Consider the following 17,954-nt stretch of genomic DNA (forward strand, 5'->3'; position numbering starts at 1 on the left):
TGATCCAGCAGCTGGTAGCAGCAGTGAGTGGGAAACTAAGTGAACCCCTGCTCCAGCAGCTGGTAGCAGCAGTGAGTGAGAAACTAAGTGAACCCCTGATCCAGCAGCTGGTAGCAGCAGTGAGGGAGAAACTAAGTGAACCCCTGCTCCAGCAGCTGGTAGCAGCAGTGAGTGAGAAACTAAGTGAACCCCTGATCCAGCAGCTGGTAGCAGCTGTGTGTGAGAAACTAAGTGAACCCCTGATCCAGCAGCTGGTAGCAGCAGTGAGGGAGAAACTAAGTGAACCCCTGATCCAGCAGCTGGTTTCCTGTGGGACGTTCTCAGTCTCTCTCCTGGTTGAGGAGGAATCTCGGCCCACTCTTCTCTCCAGCGCTGCTTCAGCTCATTGAGGTTTCTGCACAGCTCTCTGAAGGTCCCAGCACAGCATCAGTCAGGCTGAGGTCTGGACTCTGGCTGGACCAGTGTAACACCTGGGTTCTTCTCTTCTTCACACATTCTGCTGTAGATCTGCTGCTGTGTTTGGGATCTTTGTCCTGTTGATGAGCCAGTTTCCGCCCAGCTTTAGCTGTCGGAACAGACGGCCTCTTTGGTATCCAGAGGAGTTGATGGTGGACTCAGTGGCTGCAAGGTGCCCAGGTCCTGTGGCTGCAGAACCAGCCCAGATCATCAGCCCTCCACCACCGTGCTTTACAGCTGGTGTGAGGTGTTTGTGCTGATATGCTGTGTTTGGTTTCCGCCAAACGTGCTGCTGTGCATTATGAGCAAACATCTCCACTTTGCTTTGGTCTGTCCAAAGGACATTGTTCCAGAAGTTTTGTGGTTTGTTCAGATGCAGCTTTGCAAACCTAAGCTGTGCTGCCATGTTCTTTTTAGAGAGAAGAGGCTTTCTCCTGCAGCCCTTCCACACAAGCCATCCATGTTCTCTGAGTGACTGCAAGTATCTATACTCTTATTGGAGCAATTTTCAGCAATAATTTCAGCCTGTTTCACCAGAGAAATATGTGAATGAGAGCAGCTTTATTGGAAAATTGGCTGTATAAATAAACTGTTTACATGAGCACAGGGAGTAGGAGAGTGCATATGCAGCACAAGTGCTACTGTTTACCAACTGAAAAGATCATCTGTAACATTAGTTATCCTGCGTTATTACAAAGTTAGCACCATTGTTAGAACATTTTCCTTTGACGCAGAAAGCCTAGATGAAAACAACATTACCTCTAGTCTCTATACAGGTGATGATCAGCTACTAGGGTTAATTCGATTGGCAGCACCTGGATGTTAGTTTTCTTCCTTACCAACAACACAGAGGCAGTAAGAGTGGATTGAGTTGTCCACACACTGCTTCTGTATATTGGCTTAGTGTTTGTAGAAGAAATAATGATGTCTTGTTCATCTGAGGTTGTATTTACCTTATTTTGAAGATTATTTTTTGTTTTGCCCCGATTAAAAAAAAAAAAAGATCTGAAAGGAAAAGGGATTTACCTTATAACAACGTATAATAGTGAAAGTATTTGGTCCCTCTGGGCGGCAGCAACATGAATACTCACAGTTGTACACTGTTAGCCCTGCAGCAGCCAGTAGGCCAGCCTTTTCTATTGGATACTTTTGTCCGTATGGAGCTGCCTGCACTGAAAGACAACTCTCTGTAGAATGCTCACTACCAGTAAAGCCTTCCTGAGTACCACACTGTTTTTGTTGTTATTTGATACATCATCATTATGTACAATAATTAAACACCTATAACTTAAGCTATCTACAAATAACAACATAGTTAGAGGGAAAATATTTAGTAGCTGAACCTTTTTTCTTCTCCACGATTTACTCTGAGCTTAAATACTACTTTTAAATGTCTATTATTGAAAAACTTGGCAAATACCAGAAGTCTTTCCTATGAGCAAATATCTAAGAAATAGTTTGACAGATTTGCTTGGTAGTGAATCTTCCCTCAGCACAGGTCTGCAGAGTAAAATGCGAATATCACAGCAACAGTAATGAAAAAGTCAAGTTGTACCTTGATTCTGTGGAAATGTTGTTCCATGGCCCGTAGGCTGCGTTTGGCATCTTCATCGTGACTCTCCAGCTCAGCCTCCAGACGCTGAATCCTGCGCTCCAGAAGAGTGTTGATCTGGCTGGGTGGGGACATCCCACCACCCTCTCCATGCTGGTGACCAGCAGTGGCTGCAGCATAAATCAGGGCAGGGAGTGAGTTTGGGTCTCTCCTTTTTAGGATCTGCTCCAGTTCTTTCACCTGGAAAACACAGGAACTTGTAAAGCAATAAGAAGGCATTGGAGGATGGGCTGTGACAAGTCTGATTGGTTTGCAAATTGCTGTGGGAAAAACCTGTCGCTCCAGGTCTCGCGTTCTCTTTGCATCCATAGATCTGTCTCTGGCCTTTCTCTGTTGCTCACTGCTTCTTTTGCCCACTTCCTGTTTCAGTTTTTCTACCTGGAATGGAGACAAACGGCTAAGTTTTATATGCCTTAATGAAAACAATCTACTGGATAACAGCTTAAGAATAAAAGTATGGCAAACAAAATAACATCATGTCACAACTTAATGAAAAAAACCTCAAACGTTATACTCAATAACCAAATACGGTGCTTCACAAACACTTTGACTTGCTGTTACATTATTAAAGAAAAGATTAGGAGACATGGAGGGCTTTGTATAGATGACACAGATTTCACCTGTTCTTTGAGCTGGAGAATCTCAGCTGTGGCGGTCTTCAGTCTGCCAGCATCTCTGTCCAGCAGCTCCTGGTTTTCAGCAAACCATCGCAGCTTCTTGGTTAGAGCTGCCACGTCCGCTCGGTGCTCGTCCTCCACGACACGCATCTCAAAAGCAAGAGTCCCTGACACATTACAACAGACCTCTGCACATGAGTATCACTTCTCATGAGCGTATGGAAGTATTGGTTCTGTCTGTGTAACAGTACTACAGTGGACATAAGAGTGTGGTGCACTGCTGCTGAAGAAAACACATGCAAATAGAATACAAGCAGTAAAGAGGACAGTATTACAAACATAGGCGCATCATTTAGAAAAGAAAAAAAAGAAAACCCAACCAAATATGAAACGCATTCTGCATCATCTATGTGTGACTGAATATATCAGCCGGTAGGGATCAAAACCCCCAACGTGCTTTATTACTGTGACACCTTTAGGCGTCTGTCAGGGCTTTGTGTGGGTGTGTATCTCCCTCTTGCTCTCTCCTCACATCCTCAGCTGACTGGAGCGTTGGGCTCTGATTAGTGCAACTGGGTAGAGCTGGCCAGTGTTCTGTGAGCTGGGGATTAAAGCGCTGTCTCTAGTCTTTTCCCCTTCTTGCTCCTTGAGGATAGCAGCGTATTTTGGGTTCTGTTGGCATTACCCTTTAGTTCTTAAGTTTGGCACCATACTGCCATACTGGCAGCACATTATACACTTACAACATCACTGCACTACTGAGGGTTAGGTTTAGGGTTGCATATTCAGTTCAGTTGTTTGGATTACTTTAATAAATTGAATACTTATTTTGTAAACCTTTAAAGCGTGTGCTTCCTCCTTTTTGATGCGGCCTTTGAGGTCGTGTCAAATCCAAAATCTGTTTTACATATACCATAAGGCAGCTCCACGGACATCTGCAGGCGTTTTTCTGTCGTGTTTTTTCTGCAGGTCTCTTTCCAGCCCTGTAGCCAGCCTGCCAAAGAGTCATCGCGCTGTTCAGCCATGTATTTCTTTATCTCTCAACCACGGGACTTTTAAGTTTTTTTTCACCGAGAGAATCATATCCATTAGGGGAAAATCATCTGAAACATATTGAATTATTATTTATTTATATTATACATTCCATGGTTGTAGAATGAGAGGCAGAGCCTTCAGTTATCCAGCTCCTCTTATGTGAAACCAGCTTCCAGTATGCCTTCGGGAGGCTGACACTCTCAATCCATTGAAATTTTTAATTGCAATTAATCGTATGATTGTTCACAGTCAACTCGTGAATATTTGCAAAATAATAACACTTTTAATGTGTTCTAAATGACTCTAAAAGGGATATCTTTTAATATCAACACAGCAGCAGATTAAGATGCTTTTGCATTTCATATTTATTCCTGCAACAATTAAAAAAATATCGTCTTGATCAATACTGTCTACAACATTATTCAGCATTTAAAAAAAACATGCTGAAAGATGAAAGCTTATCATCAAACTCAAGCCCAACAAGCAACAACAGCAGGGCACATTGATCTGAGTGGAACGGTCTTTCCATGTTGGAACTGTGTCTGACCTTAGCGCAGGCAGAGCTACTAACTCCTCAGCAATGTCTACCGCTGGCAACAGGAAGTGGGGATCTCTGCATCAGCCGAGTGCTTTACTAGCAAGTGATATTCAAGACTCCGTGTATTCTGGTCATCCCCAAATCTATATCAGCATCAACAACAGATGTCTTTGGTCTTCTCTAAACAAGCATTTGGAAGGGTTTTGAAGATGAACTGGACATTCTGAAGATCCTATTCTTTAAGCATTTTAGATTGCTATCCATAAGATCAGGCTGCATCCCTTCTTGATTTCCAAAGGTCCCAGACACAGAATGTGACTACTTTAATCTTAAGTGCGGCTTTAAGAGGAATTTTGGTTCATTCGTTATTAGCACGTTCATTTTAAATTAAATTCTTATCTAAATTTTAGAATTAAAATGTTCCCTTTTGATCAAGCTTAAAGCTAGTGTTCCTTCTAAAGTCTTGCTTAGTTTACATAAATGTGGAAATTCATAATAAAAAAATAATTTATTCAGCAATATAAATTCCCATCCATTTTCTATACCTGCTTAATCCAATTCAGGGTCGCTGCCTTTAGGCGAGAAGCAGGGAACATCCTGAACGGGTTGCCGGTTCATCACAGGGCCACACAGAGACAACAATCACACTCCCATTTTTGGCCAGTGGGAGGAGGGGGACATACCCGGAGAGAACTCACCATACACGAGAAGAAGATGCAAACACCACACAGAATGTTCTTCACCCACTACTTCTAAATGACACCTAGTTTTTTAAGTTTCCTATAGGAGGAGTACGACTGGTGGAAATCTATTCGTGGAATTCCACAAGAAAAGGGCCTTGGGTTCCCTTAATCTGTTTAAGTCCCTGAGAAGTTTAAGAAGTCACTGTGGCTACAATAGGAAAATAAGGCATTTTAAGAATTCTTTTTTGACATTTGATTTTGATTTTGATGCCGTTGTCATACTGTTGGTGAGTTGGAAGTGACATGTGGTTGAAATCTCCAGATTTTGGCACCAATGTGTTGGGAGGCTTTGTTTGTAAAATGGCAATGAGTGAGCTGATGATGTCATAAACAGCGCTTCTCATTGGTGCATGCGGAGAAATATGCAGCTACCAGAAGCACACGGGTCAACTCTCTCAAAAAGTCCCAGTCCACAGTTTAATATCAGTCACAAATCCTCTTTCACAGTGATATTCAGGATTACACCATTTATTGTTAATAAGGTACTGCCATACCTCCAAATGTACTTTTCCAACTGATTTTGCATTCTCTGTCTGATCAGATAGTCAGACAGACTGTAGAGAGGCACTCTGAGTCCAGTATGTGCTCCTGCTGTCGTGTCTCAGAGGAACACATCATACTGTCTCCTCGTGAGTAGGGATGGGAATTGATCAGAATTTTACGATTTCCAATTCCATTTTCGATTCTGCTTAACGATTCGGTTCTTTATCGGTTCCCTTATACATTCTCATTTTGAGAAAAAGGACAACAAACCGGTCGATTAGCATCAACTTTGTTTAGTTTAGAAGTAACACGAGTCATGACCTCACAAACCCAACAACGGTGAGGTCCACATTGGTCTATCCTGGCCTGGGTAATTTAACTCTTCCTGCTCTGGTGAAAGGAGAAGCTGGAGGTAGAGGTGAACTGGGGGTAGTACCACCAGCCTCTGGCTCTGAGCCAGTCAGGCTCTGTCTCTCATGATTTCATCTAAATGTAATGCCTGAGAAGGCATTCATTTAACCTTAACCGTTACTAACAGCAGCTTTTACAATCAGGCAAATGGTGCTAACATGATAGGCAGTGTTTGTTAGTTAGTTACCTGCAGTGTTAGCCGAGGACATGCTAACGTTGCTGGGTTCAGATTCACCGACGTTAATCATTCATTCATAGTTATTGCATGTTGGTAGTATTTCCTCCCTTTGGTGAAATATTCACTTTGCAAGTTGCCCTGTTGTCGTCTTTTTTAGGGATGTGTAATCAAACTTTCGAGCGTTTGTACCGCTAGGGCGCCATGTTTACTGCTGGCTGTGCTGGACTCGCCACGCAACGTTGCGTGGTGACGTCATTCGCGCCCACTGGAATCGATAAGGGAATCGTTTGCAAAATCGCCAAACGATTCCAAGGAACTGAAACACTGGGAACCGGTTCTCAACAAGAACCGGTTTTCGATTCCCATCCCTACTCGTGAGCACTTCAAGTGCTTCCATTTTGATGTATTGTTGATTGTTATTTTAAAAAAACATTGTATCCAATCCTTAATTGTAAATAATTGAACACTAATTGAGTGCCAACACACCTGTCTGTAACCTAATTATGTGTCAGGTGAGAGCAATTTAGCTTCCCTTTAAAAGGCAAGGTACTACCTGTTATTGGATACGTGACCTGAGGAAGGCTGACACAGGCCGAAACGTTGTCACATTAAAGATCATCACTGCTACTCGTGAGTGTGCGGCACTTCTCTCTTTTCTCTATTGTTTTACTATTTGCCAGCACCTCTTTTTCTGGTGTGCGTTTTGCACCTCCACTCATCCATTTTGATTTGCCATCAGTCTCATATTTCCCACGATAATGGAGGGAAGTGGTCTAATGATTTAAACTTGTGCTTGTTTCTCTGTCTTGCTCCTGATCTGCATTTATGGTGTCTTTTTCTAACAAGTCTGGAATTTGGAGTAATATTTCTGGCAGCTGCTGTTGGCATGGTTACTCATCAGAATAGATGTTAAAAAATGAGCAAAGTACTTGGAGACATCACTTATACAGCAAAGCATCTAATCAGCATTAAAAAAAACTCTCAATAATGAAGTGTTTTAGTGAAAAGAAAAAACACAAAGACAAACAGAATATGATCTGAGCGGCTGCGACATGCTGCCAACGAGTGTGGCCCATTCCAGAAAAGACTTAAGAGGGACCGGGTTTCTCTAAGTGGTGCACAGACCTGACTCAACACTCACAACACAACAAGTTAGGTCTCATACTTTTTGGTTTAGCATCGCTCTGTACAGAGTCTAACCTGAGGTGGAGGTGGCTTGAGTTCGAGCCAGGTCTCTCTCCTTTTTCATCAGCCGCAGGTCAACCTCCAGAGACTGCTTCTCTTGCTTCAGCCTGAGACTGTCCTCAGACAGCTGGGCCTCATTCCTCTGCACACAGAAACACATTGGTGAATCATAAAGAAGCTGCAGTGAGATAGGATTTCAGTGACAGTGGTACGAACCTGAAGAACGCTGATTTGAGCTAACAAGTCTGAAATGCGCCGAGTGTGATCCGTCATGCACGAGCTGCCCACAGGCCTTGAGATTTTATTCAGCTGCTCCCTGGTGTGGATTTAAGACATGTTAGTGCACAACAGGAAGTTAGTAACACACAGATTAACATCTGACAACCGTAGAGAGGAACAAGGCATTTAAAAGCCATGAAATCACCTGGTGAAAGCCAGTTCGTTCAGCAGCCTCTGGTTCTCATTAAACATGGCCTCCTCATTGGCTCTACTCTTGGCTTGCTGAGCCTTCACTTGCAGGTACAGTTTCTCGTTCTCCTGCGAAACACTTTTCATTTACTGAAGATGAACTCACGACACACATACTGACAACAAACTAAGCAAAAGAATACAAAGCGACAGTGAAGCCTGAACAGTAAGTGCTGTTTCAAAGACAGTGGTTGCTGACAGATTTTCTATTTACTGCACTTTGCAAGTAAACTGATCAATTTTGAAAGAATCCTGACTTTATTTTTACTCCTAAAGCATGTTGACAGATTTTTTTTTACATGTGCATATGGCAAAGTTGAACAACTTTGGGTATTGAAAGACTTACTATATACTATATACTAGGGGTGGGCGATATGGGCAAAAAAAAAATATCTCGATATTTTTTAGGATTTTCACGATAAAGATATTTTGACGATATTTAAAAAAAAATTCAAACTTGCGTTAAGATCACAATAAAATGAACACAAGCATGCAAGTCTACACACGGCCGGTACAGTGAAACTGCTAATGGCTCATTAAATCAGTTATGGTTCCTTTGATCGCTCTACCGTTACTTGGATAACTGTGGCAATTCTAGAGCTAATACATGCAAACGAGCGCTGACCTTCGGGGATGCGTGCATTTATCAGACCCAAAACCCATGCGGGGTGCCTCTCGGGGTGCCGCGGCCGCTTTGGTGACTGATAACCTCGAGCCGTTTCTCAGGCTACTTCTCCCTCCGGAGAGGGAGCCTGAGAAACGGCTACCACATCCAAGGAAGGCAGCAGGCGCGCAAATTACCCACTCCTGACTCGGGGAGGTAGTGACGAAAAATAACAATACAGGACACTTTAAATCCTTTAACAGGGATCAATTGAAGGGCAAGTCTGGTGCCAGCAGCCGCGGTAATTCCAGCTCCAATAGCGCATCTTAAAGTTGCTGCAGTTAAAAAGCTCGTAGTTGGCTCTCGGGATCGACCCGACGGTCCGCCGCGAGGCGAGCTGCCGTCTGTCCCAGCCCCTGCCTCTCGCTGTCCCAGCCCCTGCCTCTCGCTGTCCCAGCCCCTGCCTCTCGCTGTCCCAGCCCCTGCCTCTCGCTGTCCCAGCCCCTGCCTCTCTCTGTCCCAGCCCCAGCCTCTCGCTGTCCCAGCCCCTGCCTCTCGCTGTCCCAGCCCCTGCCTCTCGCTGTCCCAGCCCCTGCCTCTCTCTGTCCCAGCCCCAGCCTCTCTCTGTCCCAGCCCCGGCCTCTCGCTGTCCCAGCCCCTGCCTCTCGCTGTCCCAGCCCCTGCCTCTCGCTGTCCCAGCCCCTGCCTCTCGGCGCCCCCTCGATGCTCTTAGCTGAGTGTCCCGCGGGGTCCGAAGCGTTTACTTTGAAAAAATTAGAGCGTTCAAAGCAGGGCGTGGTAAGGGCAGAGGACCACTGGCGCCGCACTTTATTGATTTTTGGCGATTGAAAAAAAAAAAAAAAAAACTTTTTTCTTTTTTTTGCCTATATCTCGATATTGCAAAATTACTCATCGTCAAAACAACATTCACGATAATTTCGCAAACGATACATATCGCCCACCCCTACTATATACTTAATAGTTACTGCTATTACAGTAGCAATAGAAGAAGACATTATGGGGGAAACCAACCTGAAATTAGGAACAGACAGAATGAGAGAGAAGTGTTGACAGAGACAGACCTGCTGGTAACCTTTTATGAGTGTCTCCTGCTCTTTTATTTCTTTATTCATTTGCTTGAGCGTCTCTTCAGTGGCAGCATCTACAGCATCTGCAGCCTCCACCCATCTCTTTTTCTCACTCGCTTCTTCTGCACTTCTCAGCTAAGGAGTGAGGAAAGAAAACAAAGTGGTTCCAGGAAGTCATGCACGGGTTAGCTAAAATAAAGCTACAAATACAGAACCACGTGCTCCACTGAAACATTCATTTTCAACAATACCAAAACAACATCTTGAAAAAGTCACTTTGTCTTTTTGTTTAATTTTTGTTGCATACAAACTGGAATTAAAATGCATATTTGAGAGGTTTGGATGACAAAATGGCTTCCACTCTGAAAGTGAGACCTTTTGGGTCACTGTTTAACACATCTGTATCTGTAACACAATGTAAACTTGTATGAAGGGAGTGACCCAATGAGTTGTTGTGTTGCATGTACCTTGCTCTGCAGTAAGAAGTTCTGCTGTCTGAGTACAGTCAGCTCCTCTGCTGCTTCCTTCATCTTCTGCACTTCCTTCTCTTTCCGAGCCAGCTGCACATGCAGCGCTTCCACTGCACAGCCGTCTTCTTCCTTCTCAAAGTCACAAAACACCATCAACCCAACCGAGTTTCAAGATTGTTTTAACACTGCTGTCTACGCAAACGTGAGCGTGCCCAGGACTTCCAAGAGGCTTTCATTTAAATACCTTTAAATATCAGAGTAACTCACAGTCACTTCCTCATGTCAGACGCTGCCTGATGGGCCTTACACATGCATGAGCAGTCTCAAAGGATGCAAACTCATACCGACAGATTGGGTCATACTAACCCTTTTCAGCTCAACAACAGAATACATGTGAAGTAAAAGGCTGAGGATGTCCACAGCGCAAAATACTATTTATTTTGAATATATCAATTTGTTTGGTTTGTTACTGTGCTGATGTACGTCCTCTCCAAACAAAGGCAGATATATGTCCATTATCTCTCAGATGGCTGTAGTGATTTGATGGAATGAAGTGTGATACTGCTGTCAATGACTCATTCTGAAAGAATCCCTGATTCCTTTGCAGATCAGTCCAAGTATGCACCAGAGCTTCTGTTCTAACCCTATTTTTGGTTTGTGTTCTGTCACTGTTGCCCATTTACACCAAACATTTTATTTGGCTTTAGATGATAAAATCTCCAAATGAGAAGCAACAAGATGTTGGGCCAGAATTTAGCCTTCTTCATAATGCTCCACTCTACTCTAAAATCAAACAATTTTTTGGCTAAAACATCCCAAACCAGGAGCTCTCCTCCCACCTCTTCACCATGTATGAAAACACAAGTCAGGCAAAGTTTATTTCAGAGGTGTGACAATGAACCGTCTCAGGTTGTTGCACCAGCTTAAGCCTGGTATTTTATCAGTAATTTAGCATTTAAAAACAAACTAAGCTTCTTTATTTCAACATCATCTATAAAGTGAGGTTTTGTTCTTACACTGATCTGTGGAGGATGCGTCGGTCTGGTTTCCTGAGCACCTCTGACTTGGTGTGCAGCATCCTGGGGACTGCTGGAGTCCATCTGCTGTTGAAGGACAGCCACTAAGGACTGAACGGACGCCACCAACTCACTGCTCACCTTCAAACCAGACTCTGCTGGGAGAAAACACGAGTTATTCCAAAGTTTTCAAACTTACACCAGCTGTCAGGACGTTAAAGGTGCACTTCCAAACATGGAACCCCGATTCCACATCTCTGCACCAGGGCCCAACATTATGGAGGTACAAACGGAATAAAATGTATTCTCATCGGCTGTAAGCGTGATCAAATGTGGATGGAAGTAAATCAACCACTCAAAAATCAGGAACATTTCTTTTAACCTTGTAGCACCCAAGCATATGAATAATCATTGAAACAAATCATTTTGGCTCTTCTTGCATCTTTTTGGGTGGGAATAAACCAATATTTTTGAAATTTTTGGAATTGGGCTATTTTTGATCATTTTAGGCAATGTTGCATATTTGCAACTGTGGGCTTTCCTGATTAATTTTGTAATAATACAATTTGGAGAGCTGAGCTCCCATTAGCGCTGTGAAAGGTGGACAAAGCAGACCACACCAAACGAGACCAGAACGAACTAGAACAGACCACCGCAAAGCAGAGCATTCACTGAGCCAAGAAAATGGTGCTGTGACAACTGTCGGCATATAAAATGTAATGTAAAAAAATATTACACATGAATGTAAATAATGTATGTAAATTTAAAAAAATCAAATAATGTAATGTAAATAAATAATGTAAATAAATAAAAAGCTTGTTGCATATCTGCAACTGTGGGTGTTACAAGGTTAACATCATCATTAAAGACACCCATACACAGGAAGAGTGTGTCAAAGCCTCTAATAACCTGTGGAGTCGCCGTCATCTTTTCCCGAGATCTTTTTGGATTTTGTTCTTTGTGAATGATGCGGGGAAAGTGTAAGAGACATTTGGGCTTTTGCTCTTGAAGCAGTTCTACTCATCCCTGAGGACCTGGGCGTCACTGCTGTTCTTCCGTCCACAGTCCTGCCTCTCACAGGAGCCACAGTGGGCCTCCTTTCTGAGGACTTAGGTGGATTACAAAGTGAGGAACCACAGGAACCCTGGGAAAAATGGTCATTATCACAATTTTGTAATGATCAGCTTTGCGATATTAATCCATTCCATGAAATATTTCTACAGTCTTATGTGTAAACATTAAATTCCAGGCTGTGTCACATAGCATATTCATTTGAAAACTTGCTTGCCTCACCGGTTGTTTCTTTGTCTTGCTAGCATGAGAGGATGTTTGAGTGGAATAGCTATTCTGATCCTGCATCAGTCTGTCCACTTCCTCACTGATACTGCATGTCAGGTCACGGTTAAAGGGGTCTGCAGAACTGGATGGATGGGTGGTCAATGCCGCAGCAGGGCTGGCCTTTCCTGGCTGCTTCCGTTCGGACTCTTTATGAGTCAATATTGGGAAAGTCCTTTCCAGACACTGTGAAATGTTCCCTTGGTTGCTTTCCACAGCACTGCAATCAGATATTCAATCAAGTTAAAAGCTTTTACAGGATGAAGAAACCATTACTAATCAGCTTAAAAAGGAACATCAGATATTAAGCTTATTGATAGTTCAAACATTCAAGCACTTCAAATATCACCAGTTTAGTTTGAATACATTTAATCTCCAACAATCAATGCTTACTGATCTTACACTGAACTGAAATTCATTACAATACAGTTTTGGTTATGAGGAGATAAAGTCCAACAAGGCCTAGTGTTATTGTACTAGTTTCTATTAGCTCCCATTGCTACGCATGCTTTACCATCCAAGCTTCAGTCATTAAACATTTTATATAACCCAATATGACCTGAAACTCCCTTTAAACATGGAAACTGGGATATTTTACTCATCTAATATTGAACTAACAAAGCCATAAGTATGTAACTTCAAACTATGTGCTGACTACGTACTGTTTGTCTGTAAATGTGTCAAAATGCTCAATACTGAGACAGGTCAGATGAAGCACTAGACACTTTGCTGGTATTTTATCAGTGTGTTGAGACATCGTTCTTTCAGATAATTCAAAGTTTCTGAAGTCCTAACCTGACAGGCTGCAGGGTGAAGCCTCGGATTTGCTCATTTTCTGGCCGGATGGGCCTCATCAGTTCCTCAGCAGTTGGCAGGTCTAAATGCAAACACACAATCATATAAAATATTCTAAAAATATCACCTTGGTATTTCTAAATCTCTCCGCCAGTCTACTATAGACAACGGGTCAGCAACACATGAGCCAGCCTTGTTGGCAGCAGGGTAGTGTCTGACCTGACTCATTGGTGGAAGCTGGCTGCAGAGACTGCTGAGCCAGCTGAGGATTGGAGGATGGCGAGGCAGGTCTACAGATTCTTGCTCCACTTTCCAGAGATAAGAAGTGATCATCTGAATTTTGCACAGCTTGAATCTGCATGTAAGCCTCTTGAAGAGCCTCAATCTCTGAGCCTCCACTCTGTACATATGACCGGCCTGTAAAGAAAACCAAATAGTGTCTTCAACAGAAAAGGTATCCATCATGAATTCATCCAAGGTTTTATCTAATAAGAAACGTCTGGTAACTCAGAAGGAGACAGAAATGTCATCATGGTTAACATTCCACAAACAGCTTTTATGGGGATGATTTGGTGTATAAATTTGTCTAAATATTTCATCACGTCTTTGTCTAAGTTGAATACAAGAACAAACACAATTCAGTTGAATTTAAAACAACGTTTTGCAATACTGAAACGATCATTTGTGTGTGTTTCAAAGTTTCATACGACTTTCAAACATCTCACACATTAGAAGGTAACCGGTCAGTGACATCATTGAATGTAAAAACAACATCTCGGTGAGGCCATCTTTCAAAAGTAAAGATGGGGAGGAGTTGAGCACTATGAGCTTAATAACATCTCAAAATCTTTTGGATAGTATCATCTACAGCTCATGTTTTATTAAAAAGAATTCAGAGAATCTCTGTACTGTTCAGTGCATCTTTTATTTCCAAACATGTGTTAAACAGAAAAAGATAAATGACTTATTTTTCATATCCTGAGAAACAGAAGTATAAACTAAGATGGTGCCGTCTTCTGAAGGAGAAAGTCCCTGAAAGGTCAGAGTGAGGACTACAGTTCCATTAGTCTACAGTAGTTTCTCTGACCTACAGTGTATGGAGACAAAGGTATTATACAGGTGCTACAGTATTATACTGTAATAAACACACACGCACGTGCAGAGAGCATTGTCAAATTCTATATTGTGATCGATCAATATAGAAACTAACACCATGAAGATTCTTTTTGCCCTATTGTACTGCCCCACACTATGCTGTCCCATTGCAGCAGCTGTAGTTGTTCTCAGTATCCAACCCGTTTCCTCCATCACTGGCAGGCGGAGCAGTGGGAGCAGGGCTCACAGCTACCACGGAGAACCTGTCAGAATCCATTCTGGGCACTAAATGCAACCAGGCTCACATCATCTCTCCTCTCTGCAGATTCTGGGGTCCCTTAACCAGTCGTACATCAGAAGTGAATTTGACCAACAATCCAACTGGATCAGAAGGAATGTGCGGGAACACAAAAGTAGATCTCACAGCACCATACAGGCTTTTATTTGATCGCACTCACTTGCTGCTCTCATCATTAAATCATCAACATTCAAACTTTTGAAGTAATAAAAACTTTCATTTGAAAATGTCATCACATACTATAGTCTGTGACTTGATTAGTTCCATCTTTTCTGCAAGTGAATAACAGGTTTGTGTTACCTCTGTCCGGCGAGTCCCTCCTGTCCTCTTCACCAGTGCCATCCAAGGAATCATAGAGAGAAACTAAGACCAACAGTTTTACTGGTAACAGCAATCCTTCTAACACAAATTTACATTTGAACATGGTAAGAACAAAAATCAAAACACCTTTCAGTACTGAGATTCAAATCTTTTACTTTCTCAGTAAAATGGTATTACCGTACTCTGAATGGTATTACTTTGACTTCCAGGGCTATCTTGATGGTTGGTCGGTCTCTCGTACACCAAACAGCACTAAGAACTAGCAGCGACAGCAGACCCCCCCTGACGTAGACCCTCACGTCGGGGGAGGTTAGACAACCTCTGAGCGCTCACTCCAACACACAATGTATGTGTGCACAAGAGGGCACAACTTTTCAGAATGGAGAGGGAGTCTATATAAATACTCAGTAAGGTAAAAAACAGACATGAAACCTTTGTAGAAGGGCGGCCAGTAATAGTTCAGCTATCTGAACCACCCGACTTAGTTCCAGCTCAGTTAGAAGTGTACCTTGTTTAGACTCAAAAACCTGCATCTTAAACTAACACATTACGTGAATGCTGTAATTGAGCATTTTAGCTTCATGCATTGAAAAATAACAGTTAAAGCCGCATTAACTTACTAGAGAGTTCATTTACTAAGCCAAGCAGCCACCCAGAGGAATCTCTCTTGGCTACTTAACATTGTGAATTGGCTGGAAAAAAAAAGTTCCAATGGTGTCTGACAGAGCCGACGATGCATTCCACACAGACATATGGACACAGATGTTCAAGAAGTCCTTGATGACCGGTTGTTGGTTTGATGTACAGAAGATTGACAACAGCAATAGTCTCTTCTAAACCATCAACTTGTGTTTTAGACCCAATCCCAACCAGACTGTTCAAGGAGGTTTTCCCATTAATTGACACTTCCATATTGGATTTGATCAATCTGTCTTTGTTGACAGGATATGTACCTCAGACTTTTAAGGTTGCTGTAATTAAACCTTTACTTAAAAAACCTACTCTTGATTCAGAAGTGTTGGCTCATTATAGACCTATATCCAATCTCCCTTTTATGTCTAAAGTTCTTGAAAAAATAGTTGCAGCTCAGCTTTGTGATCATTTACACAGAAATAATTTGTTTGAAGAGTTTCAGTCAGGATTCAGAGTGCATCATAGCACAGAAACAGCACTGCTGAAAGTTACCAATGATCTCCTCTTAGCCTCTGATAGCGGACTTGTGTCTGTGCTTGTCCTGTTGGATCTCAGTGCTGCATTTGATACGGTCGATCACAGTATCTTATTACACAGACTTGAACATGTTATTGGGATTAAAGGAACTGCATTAGGCTGGTTTAAATCATATTTATCTGATAGATTTCAGTTTGTTCTTGTAAACGAAGAATCTTCCTCACACACCAGAGTAAGTCATGGAGTTCCCCAGGGTTCTGTGCTTGGACCGATTCTTTTTACTTTATACATGCTTCCATTAGGTAACATTATTAGACAGCATGGCATAAATTTCCATTGCTATGCTGATGATACTCAGCTGTACTTATCTATAAAACCAGATGAAACCAATAGGTTGGTCAGACTACAAGCATGTCTTAAAGACATAAAGACCTGGATGACTCAGAACTGTCTGCTGCTAAATTCAGACAAAACTGAAGTCGTTATCTTTGGACCTGAGCGTTTCAGGGAGAAATTGTCTAGCTATATAGTTACTCTAGATGGTATTTCCTTGGCTTCTAGTTCTACAGTGAGGAACCTTGGAGTTATTTTTGACCAGAACTTATCATTTGACTCGCATATAAAACAGGTTTCTAGGACTGCCTTCTTTCACCTTCGTAATATTGTTAAAATCAGGAACATCTTGTCTCAGAGTGATGCAGAAAAACTAATTCATGCATTTGTTACTTCAAGATTGGACTACTGTAATTCTTTATTATTGGGCTGTCCTACATATTCTCTGAAAAGCCTTCAGTTGATCCAAAATGCTGCAGCCAGAGTTTTGACGAGAACTAACAGCAGAGATCATATTTCTCCAGTTTTAGCTTCTCTTCATTGGCTCCCTGTTAAATTCAGAATAGAATTTAAGATTCTTCTCCTCACATATAAAGCTCTTAATGACCGAGCTCCATCATATCTTAAAGATCTCATTGTAAGATATTTTCCTAACAGAGCACTTCGTTCCCAAACTGCAGGTTTACTTGAGGTTCCCAGAGTTTCTAAAAGTAGAATGGGAGGCAGAGCCTTCAGTTATCAGGCCCCTCAATTGTGGAATAAGCTGCCAGTAAATGTCCGGGAAGCAGACACCCTTTCCACTTTTAAGACCAGGCTTAAAACTTTCCTTTTTGATAAAGCTTATAGTTAGGGATGGCTCAGGTGATCCTGAAACATCCCATAGTTAAGCTGCTATAGGCCTAGACTGCTGGGGGGCCTCATCTGACACACCTTTCCTCACTTTACTCTCTTTATGTATATGTGATATTATTGTGGTCATTAACTCGTGTTTCCCTGTTCCAACAGATATCCTTTGAATGGTGTTACAGTGCCGCCGTCGCGGTGGCCCCCTGCCCCCCTCCCCCCCCCCTTTTTCTGTCTTCTCAAACCCCAGCTGGTCGAGGCGGATGGCCACCCTTCCTGAGTCTGGTTCTGCCAGAGGTTTCTTCCTGTTAAAAGGGAGTCGTTTCTCTCCACAGTCGCCTCAGGCACGCCGCTCAGGCCGGGAGATTGGACCGAAAAACAAAAAGTTTTCAGTGCAATCTGTTGGTTTTCTTAGCTAGGAAATTGTTTTTGAATTGGCTCTATATGAACGAATTGGATTATTTTATGAATTATGATTATTATTAATTAATTGAATTCCAATTGGCTTGAATTGGACTTACTATCTAAGTGCCTTGAGATGACATTTGTTGTATTTGGCGCTATATAAATAAAAATGAATTGAATTGAAAATAGGTCTCTACAACAGTCTTCTTTGGCCAAAATTAGGAACATCCTGTCTAGGAGGGATGCTAAATAACACTGCTCCATGCATTTGTTATTTCAACATAAGACAACTGCAGTTCTTTAATAAAGGGTTGTCTCAATAATTCTTTGGAAAGTCTACAGCTGATCCAAACTGTTGCAGTGAGCGTTCGGATGAGAATTATCACGGGCAATCCTATTTCTCCAGTTTAAACTCCTTGTTAACTTCAGAACAGAATTTAAGATTCTGCCTCTCA

At 42.3% G+C, this 17,954-nt stretch overlaps 1 protein-coding gene across 2 annotated transcripts in view; it reads right to left on the reverse strand.

The window, feature by feature from the left end:
- Positions 1–17,954, reverse strand: part of cep162 (centrosomal protein 162) — a 57,817-nt gene that overhangs the window by 17,118 nt on the left and 22,745 nt on the right. For both annotated transcript variants that reach the window (XM_075464660.1, XM_075464661.1), the window contains 14 exons: positions 14,728–14,790; positions 13,254–13,451; positions 13,035–13,116; positions 12,198–12,459; positions 11,814–12,048; positions 10,905–11,059; positions 9,886–10,017; positions 9,413–9,553; positions 7,683–7,795; positions 7,475–7,574; positions 7,274–7,400; positions 2,689–2,852; positions 2,342–2,446; positions 2,012–2,248 (listed from right to left, as the gene is read on the reverse strand). In XM_075464660.1, the coding sequence (XP_075320775.1) occupies positions 2,012–2,248; positions 2,342–2,446; positions 2,689–2,852; positions 7,274–7,400; positions 7,475–7,574; positions 7,683–7,795; positions 9,413–9,553; positions 9,886–10,017; positions 10,905–11,059; positions 11,814–12,048; positions 12,198–12,459; positions 13,035–13,116; positions 13,254–13,451; positions 14,728–14,790 (2,114 nt within the window). The remainder of the gene's footprint in view (positions 1–2,011; positions 2,249–2,341; positions 2,447–2,688; positions 2,853–7,273; positions 7,401–7,474; positions 7,575–7,682; positions 7,796–9,412; positions 9,554–9,885; positions 10,018–10,904; positions 11,060–11,813; positions 12,049–12,197; positions 12,460–13,034; positions 13,117–13,253; positions 13,452–14,727; positions 14,791–17,954) is intronic.

Source organism: Odontesthes bonariensis, chromosome 5, assembly GCF_027942865.1.
Source record: "Odontesthes bonariensis isolate fOdoBon6 chromosome 5, fOdoBon6.hap1, whole genome shotgun sequence".
Classification (NCBI taxonomy): domain Eukaryota; kingdom Metazoa; phylum Chordata; class Actinopteri; order Atheriniformes; family Atherinopsidae; genus Odontesthes; species Odontesthes bonariensis.